The following is an 8,991-nucleotide window of genomic DNA, read 5'->3' as shown; positions in this document are numbered from 1 at the left end:
TGGTTCTTATGCGGGAAGGGCGGAGAGGTGACAGGCTGGACTGCCTTGTCCAGGTAGTAGGGGCATACGTGCGCGCGTGGGTGTGTAGGCTACCCCCCCTAATAGCGACCATCCATACATCAGAATGATACACTATGGACAAGAGTTTGTCACACCAGGCACTAGTTTATATTTCCTTGGCACAAATAACCACTATTTATATGGTCTCACTGGTGTAATATCAGTTATGTATACTCACTAGGTTCGTCGAGACCCTACATTAAGAGTCCGTTACTATGGTGGGGGGGGGGTGGGGGCGACCGCATGGGCAGCACTCTCGGCCCCATAGGGGCGATAGTCTCGGGACCACCCCTGTCACAGTAGGCCTAACGACACTGACCTTGGCGCCGAGCCTTCTCATTATCCTACCACTGACCCAGCACAGGTCACCACTCACTTGGTGAACGCCGGTGAACACACGGAATATTTACAATTTATGCCGTAAGGGATGAGAAGAAACCTTGGGTGGCAATGCTTAGGGTGACATCCGATATTCACGGACACATTGTCAAATTCCCGCTCCCACACAACGAGTATGTCCCCACCAATAACACTTTAGATCAGGAGGGACGGTCCACGACACCCACGCCGCGCTGGCCGCCTACTACCTACTGGTACTACTACTACTACTACTACTACTACTACTACTACTACTACTACCTCCAATTACTACCACCACCTCCACTACTACCACTACTTCCACTACTACCACTACTCCACTACTACTTCTCACTACCTCCACTACTACCACTACTCCACTACTAATACTACCTCCACTACCACTAACCTCCACTACTACCACTACCTCCACTACTACCACTTCCTCCACTACCACTAACCTCCACTACTACCACTACCTCCACTACTACCACTTCCTCCACTACTACCACTGCCTTCACAGAGGTTCACCGTCAGCTGAAGATGGTGTCCCACAAGTTACTCTACTGTACACACTTCAGCAAAGCACAAAACCCGTAAATGCCTCATGGGTTCATTCTGATGTCCTTCTTTACATTGACAAATAAAGGTCAAACATTAACCATCCTACTTTAATAACCTTATTATGTAGTCTTCCGTGTTAAGGTGGTTAAAGTTAGGATAACCTGGTGGTAGGCGGGCCAATCTTCAGGTGAGTAATTTGTGGGACAATTCTGTAGGTGATCCAACTTTGAGGAGATTGTTTTGGGCAGAAATATTTGGAACATTAGCGAATTTTTTCCCGGGTTTTGATTTCTGGAGCCAGTCCGTCACTGCACACATCAACACCCGTGGCTCTCAAGGCTACTGGGGCCATATTTCACCATCGATAAGCTAATGTATTTATGTCTTCCCGTTCCGTCTACCTGAACTCTTCCACCCAGGACAGGAGAAGGGAAAGGGATGCTAGGGGTGACGGATCAACAATATGTACACCTTATTTGCACAACTCTCTCGCTCTCTCTCATATCTGATAGATTTTCTACTTCTTCTCTGAAAGAAACGAACTTTTATTGTAATTCTGAATATCACCGCAAATGAAACTATCATATTAACTTAAATGCACATAGGGTAGTATTAGTAATGGTGTAGTGTATGGTGGTAATATAGTGTTATCCTCACCACATACACCCCCCCCCCCTTTATGGTGTTCAGTCTCCTCATTTCTTTCTCCTGAGATTTATGATCCTACATTCCCACCAACATCTTTCCCCAACATTTCTTTGAGCTGCTCCTCCTCACACACCCAGAGGACTTTCACAGCTGTCATCTCTCACCACAGTTGTTCTCTTCCTCTTCCAGACACTGGTTAACGTGAGTGTGGGCTGTTCATTCTTCGTGGCTCTCAACTACTTCACACTCACCAACTTCATGTGGATGTTCGTGGAAGGTACGTCTTGTATAATCGACTTTGTGTTGACGTTCGTGAAGAAAATATTATTAATGTTTCTAGTATCCTTGGTAATTCGTGACAAGGAAAAGAAATACAGTAATATTAGTGAGTAAAACACATAGATATTCAGACACAAGGAGATAAGAACACGAAAGATTAACACTCGAGGAGATAATACGACTACAGTAGAGAGAGGCACTGTTGGAGGAACCACAACAACCATTAATCCAACTATTACTCAACTGTATCACAAGTGTATGGACCAAATTGTATTAACACATTCTAGAATCATCATTTAACTCGTAAACAACTTGGGAAAAATTAAATTAGCCATATCTCCCAAAACATACAACTCAACTTCGAGAAAACTTGACTAATTTCCTAAAGTCAGAGTTTCCCAATAAGTAATAAGTGATGAGGAAGAATGTGCTTGTCAGGTGGTAATTGGGTGTTACTCATACAGTGACCAGACCAGGTGGAGCTGTAAACGTGTGTCATTATGGCCAAAATATCAATTAGTGTTCTTGTTGTGGTAGTGACAGACTGTGGGGAGCTGAGTGACACTTGTTGTGGTGGTGACAGACTGTGGGGAGCTGGGTGACACTTGTTGTGATGGTGACAGACTCTGGGTGTGCTGAGTGACACTGATTGTGGTGGTGACAGACTGTGGGGAGCTGGGTGACACTTGTTGTGATGGTGACAGACTGTGGGTGAGCTGAGTGACACTTGTTGTGGTGGTGACAGACTGTGGGAAGCTGAGTGACACCGTTGTGGTGGTGACAGATCAGGGGTGAGCTTGAGTGACACTTTGTTGTGGTGGGTGACACTGTGAGGAGCTGGGTGACTGATTGTGGTGTGGTGACAGACTGTGGGGTGAGCTGAGCGGGACACTTGTTGTGTGGTGGTGACAGACTGTGGTGAGCTTGACATACCCTGTTGTGGTGGGTGGGAGTGACTGTGGGAAGCTGAGTGACACTCTGTTGTGGTGGGTGACAGATCAGGTGAGAGCTGAGGGACACTTTGTTGTGGTGGTGACAGACTGTGGGTGAGCTGGAGCGGACACTTGTTGTGATGGTGACAGACTGTGGGAAGCTGAGTGACACTTGTTGTGATGGTGATAGACTGTGGGTGAGCTGAGCGACACTTGTTGTGGTGGTGACAGATCAGGAAGCTGAGTGGACACTTGTTGTGATGGTGACAGACTGTGGGTGAGCCTGAGCGACACTTGTTGTGGTGGTGACAGACTGTGGGGTGAGCTGAGCGGACACTTGCTGTGTGGTGGTGACAGACTGTGGGTGCTGAGGACACTTGTTGTGATGGTGACAGACTGTGGGAAGCTGAGTGACACTTGTTGTGATGGTGACAGACTCTGGGTGTGCTGAGTGACATTTGTTGTGGTGGTGACAGACTGTGGGGAGCTGAGTGACACTACACGTACTCCATTTTACTGGTTGGAAAATTTCATCAAAATTACTGACAGCCAGGAACCAGAACTCAGATTTTCATAAAGTTTCCCTCTTAAGTGGAAATGTAAAGAGATATCTGATCACCTGGACATTATCCCCATCTAGTATTACCTTAAGAATAATCACCTTAACTCCACCCTGACACAACATAACCTAACCTACCCCACTCCTAGGTAGGATTAGTGTGTTCAATCTTCAGGCGAAAAATATTTGTGGCTAATCTTCAGGTGATCTGATATATCTAACATTTCTTTTACATTACGTTACAAATCTGTATTTTCAAGCGCTTGTAAACCATTCTTAACCTTAAACTGGAGATATGGAAGCACATCTAACAAACTCACTTGAGCTGTAACATAAAACAGGGCTGCTAAAATGACGTGGGGGCTGCATTAATAGAGTCGTCCTCGTATCCTTAGCTGAACCGAAAAAACTAGTTCACGAGTCTGTTAGCACCTCGACGGAGGGAGTGTAGGTGAGGTGTAGCCAGAACATACTGTATTGTTTATCGTTGTCTTAGTCTTCACACGACCAAGTCGTACGCATCAATGATCCTGACGACTGGTGTGAGAGGACTCGGAAAGGTGTGGCAGCTACCTCCCGAACGTGTTCACTTAGCTCCCGAACGACTGAAAAAACGGGGATGGTGGAATGTTTGTTATTTCCATTATTTACAAAATATTTTTAATTCGATGTCAAATTCATATTCAAAGTATTTAGAAGTAAGACTTCAGGTACGAGTACAAATGCAGGTACAATTATGAGAGTATAAATAAATTAGCCTAACAAGTAATTATGATGTTCTCGTCACCAGGTTTCTACCTTTACATGCTGGTGGTGAAGACGTTCTCTGTGGAGAACATAAAGCTACGAGTCTACACACTGATCGGCTGGGGTAAGTTATTGGCTTCCTTTCTCTTGTACAGTATATACAGTAGAAGCCACTTTAGGGAGGAGTTGCTCTTAAGAAATACTAAGGAACTTTACAGGCTAGAAAACTTATTCATAATGTGTAGTGGATTTGGTGTACACATTTTTTACATTCATAATATACAATGTGGATTGAAACATTATATTATAACGTATACGACTATACGGGGTTTACTGATCATCCGTACTAACTGGGTGACCACATTATCCAGTCAATATTAATGTAAAGTATACGGTAGTTAACTATTCGGGAGTGAGCAGACTGGTCCACACTAAAAGTGAAGTGTGTGGCCAGACAGATGGCCACACATACTGTATACTATATACCGGACTGTAAGGAAACAGAACCGTGTTGGGCAGGTCAAAGCTATATTGCTGATGGTAAGACGGCTGATATGTTACAGTAAAGACTTTATCCACATTTTACACCAAATAGATATTATGCCTTTCCCTGTGTAAAGATTCTAACACACACACACTTGTAGAGGAAATACTCCCTCCCTGCAAAATACCCCCCTTCATAATTAAAATACCATTGGTTTCGATTATCCAAAGTGAGACAGTGAACGCCGGGTTATAACTCTTAATGACGCGTAAGCAGGAGGCGGAGCGGTTAGATGTAGCTGTACTGTACTGGACCAAGCAACACAAGGGGTGGGAGGAACAAGACCCCCCCCCCCCCAGCTGCATGCACAAATGTTTCCAGCCGATAATTAAATCTTTTCACACTTGTTTAAATCGAGTTTAATATAAGTGTTTATTTCTTGCTTAACACCTGTTTGACTCATACCTAATACAGATGTGTATTTCCTTCTTGCAGGTGTTCCAGTTCCTATAATCATCAGTTGGGTTATCCTTAAATCACAACTTGCCACAACCCATGTGAGTATAATAGTGAGAAACGAACGAAGACTAAAGAAAAGAGATAAATAGTGATAAAGGGAGTGAAAGATGGTTGAAGGAAGGAGAGATTGTTGATAGATAGATAGATAGATAGATAGATACTCATCTCTACCTTTCTCTCTCTCACTTCTCTCTCACTTTCTCTCATCTCTCCCTCTCTTACAGCCTGCGGGTATGGAAGGACATGAATTAGAGGGACTGGTAAGGAACTGTCCCCTGATGCCCGACAGTACTGTAGACTGGATACAGAAAATACCCGTCCTCTTTCTACTGTCCACCAACCTCATATTCCTCACACGTATAATGTGGGTAAGTACCTCTATTATATCTCCCAAGTACTTTCTTTACGTTACGTTTTGTTCTACTTTCTCTAGGTAATTAATTTAAGTCCGCCTGCTACACCTCACCTCTTAAGTACTTTTTTATGTTGTCGGAATCTAAGGTTTATTTATTTATTTATTTATTTTTTATAAATTTGTTATTTTGGGGGAAGTGTATTGTTGTCTTGTATATAATATCATTGTTGGTTTTTAAGTGGTTTAATATTACGGTTTATAAGTATCTATAGTTAATGGTTTTTAATTATCAACGTAGGAACTACTTAAAATATTTAACCCCTTTACTGTCTTGGTTTATATTATACACACACTATTATTTTCACGTTCAGAAATACCTACTTATCTGGCTTTTAAGTAATTACATGTATTTTTTTATATTTCCCTACTTAAATACTTTATATGTATTTATCCTTGTGTTAATAAGTGCCACTTTACAAAGATTATACACATACACTTTTTTTCGTCTTGTAAGTGTTTATATTCTGGTCTTGAAAGTTTATAAGTGTTTGGCATTTAGAACTATGTTTTTTTAAGTACCCAGTTTGGTATCTCTTCATTCTCTATGTAAGTTTATAAGTAACAAATAGTGGCTACTTTATATACAACCGGTGTATCCTGAAGAAGTGCTTAAGGGCAGCTAATTGTAAATGATGTGACCTAAAAGTGCACTTGGGAGCAGGTAGCGTCATTACTGCCTCTAATTGGTGCCATAGGATGGAGTTAGAGCTGATTATAGAGGCATCCTAATTAACTGCCCACCAATGGCTTAATTATAGGTCATTCACCTGGCCACTCTTGAGAAATTCACGTGGACAGTAGTTAAGGGGTTCACCTGGACAGTAGTTAGAGGTTCACCTGGACAGTATTTAAGGGTTCACCTGGACAGTATTTAGAGATTCACCTGGACAGTAGTTAGAGGTTCACCTGGACAATAGTTAGAGGTTCACCTGGACAATAGTTAGAGGTTCACCTGGACAGTAGTTAGAGGTTCACCTGGACAGTATTTAAGGGTTCACCTGGACAGTATTTAAGGGTTCACCTGGACAGTAGCTTATTTCACCTGAGGATAAAGATACCTAACGTAACCTAACATAACATAACATAACATAACGTAACATAACGTAACATAACATAACATAACATAACATTGAAAAAAAAACTTTGTCACCTTGTCACCCTTGAGGAATTTTCATTAATTTTAGAGTGAAATTTAACATAGCAACCAGATAACTACTTTGGACCAATTTAAACCAATATAGTCACTCAATATCTCTGCCATTATAACATATCATAGTCTTTATACACAATATGGCGGGGAATCATATTGTGTATTCATTCCCCGGAAAAACTCTCTTGATGACACCATAGGAAAGGAAGCGTCATCTCTTAGTCGTCTTTCTTCCACTGTCATTCTCTTCTCTCTCTCTTAAGTCAGTTGACACTATTTCCTCTTCTCTTGTTGTTTTATTGGCTTATTCATTCTGGCTCTCTCTCTCTCTCTCTCTCTCTCTCTCTCTCTCTCTCTCTCTCTCTCCATTTAATCAGCTTTTCTCTCTCTCCTCCATATATCTCTCTCTACACACACTCTTTCTCTCTCTCTCACTCTCTCTTTCATTCTTGGCTCCCCTCCATTTTCCAGACCTCTCTCTCTCTCTCTCTCTCTCTCTTGGCGTCTCTCCATTTGTCCTGTCATTGTCTCTTTCCTCCATCTCTTCCCGTGAGCTGAGAGAAGTTAATTCCCGTCTTATATCCAAGAGGATTCGAAAGCATTCCTGGGAACGGGAGAGAGACGGTGAAGCCTTATTATTATTATTATTATTATTATTATTATTATTATTATTATTATTATTATTTATTGCTCTTCCAGTTGTCTGTCTGGAACCTAATTTATACGAAAACTGTAGTGGTGTTTATTATTGTTCCATGCCCCCCCCCCAACCCCCATCTCTCTCTCTCTCTCTCTCCCATCTCCTCGTCACCAGGTGCACTACACTAATCATCTCTCATCACCAGGTACTCATCACCAAGTTACGATCAGCCAATACGGTAGAGACACAGCGGTACAGAAAGGCGACGAAGGCCCTGTTGGTACTGATTCCTCTGCTGGGGTTAACATACATGCTGCTCATAGCTCTGCCGCAGGAGCTGGAGCACGTGAGAGCCATCCTACTCTCCACCCAGGTATGTGAACGACTCCTTACATGGCTTTATAGAACGTGGCTTTATAGAACGTGGCTTTATAGAACGTGGCTTTATAGAACGTGGCTTTATAGAACGTGGCTTTGTAGAACATGGCTTTATAGAACGTGGCTTTATAGGACGTGGCTTTATAGAACATGGCTTTATAGAACATGACTTGATTCTATACAGACATAATGTACGACGCAGGTTTAGATACACAGCACAGGTATAGCAACTCTCTTGGTGGTAGCTCCTAAATCTCCCTCTACTGTGCCTCCTACAGGGATTCTGGGTGGCGCTGTTCTACTGCTTCCTCAACAGCGAGGTGCAGAACAGCATCCGTCATCATATAGAGCGGTGGAAGACAGCGCGGGGATTGGCTGACCCCAGACACGCCTCTGTCAGACATGGACGAGATGGTTCTCCTCGACCTAAAACTGATTGTTCCAGGTAAAGTGTGCGTGCATGCGTGTGTGTGTGTGTGTGTGTGTGTGTGTGTGTGTGTGTGTGTGTGTGTGTGTGCGTGTGTGTGTTTGTATGTGATCAACACCAGTGTGAATTTTTTAGTTCCACCAAGGCAGTTTATGGCCCAACTACTCCTGGCGCGGCCCTCCTCTGCTCATACGACCGGAACTCCCTAATTAAAGACCAAGAGGGCATTCTTCAGTGCTGGAAGGAGCACAGCCATTCCTTGCTCAACTGAAACACCAACACGGATGTCCTGACTACTCAATACGTCCCTCGGCGCTCGGAATTGTCCCACTTCGACTACCCTCCATCCTGTGATGAGATAGTTACTGCTATCTGGTTAGACGAAAAATAACAAAGCCATTAGACCTGGTGGAATGCCACCAAGGGTATGAAAAAGCAGGAGGACCTCTGCCTACCAGCTGTCTCCACTCTCTTCTTAAAGACGCCTCCTCTACCGTTAATATTTATAAGAACAAGGGAGAACGGTCAAACTGTGGCAACTACCGTGGGATCTCACAGCTGTCTGTAGCTGGCAAGATAATTGCCCGAGTCCTCCGAAACAGACTTCATCCTGAGGCGGAAAATTCCTCCCATATTCTCAGTGTGTTTCAAGTCCGTCTCACAGCACTACTGACATATTTTTTTCTGCCTGCCAGATACAGGAGACGTGCAGAAAACAGCGTCGTGACCTGTACATGGCCTTCATTAACAGGAAATCCTACAGTTATTTTAGCTGCCCACCATTATTCATCAGTATTGTAAGCAAACTAATGATAGTGGTATGAAGGGTGTC

The 8,991-nt window shown here is 43.2% G+C and overlaps 1 protein-coding gene across 1 annotated transcript; it reads left to right on the top strand.

The window, feature by feature from the left end:
* Positions 1-1,798: 1,798 nt before the first annotated feature.
* On the top strand, positions 1,799-8,191 carry LOC121854858 (diuretic hormone receptor-like; the record flags this gene model as incomplete). Its single annotated transcript, XM_042349656.1, has 6 exons — positions 1,799-1,906; positions 4,190-4,270; positions 5,126-5,187; positions 5,374-5,517; positions 7,560-7,727; positions 8,011-8,191. Coding segments are annotated over 6 exons (734 nt in total), but the record flags the coding sequence as incomplete, so codon positions are not given.
* Between the last annotated feature and the right edge of the window lie 800 nt (positions 8,192-8,991).

This window comes from Homarus americanus, unplaced genomic scaffold, assembly GCF_018991925.1.
Source record: "Homarus americanus isolate GMGI-L3 unplaced genomic scaffold, GMGI_Hamer_2.0 scaffold38830, whole genome shotgun sequence".
NCBI classification, from domain to species: Eukaryota; Metazoa; Arthropoda; class Malacostraca; order Decapoda; family Nephropidae; genus Homarus; species Homarus americanus.
The sequence above is the reverse complement of the archived record's forward strand: the minus strand, read 5'-3'. Positions and strand labels throughout refer to the sequence as shown.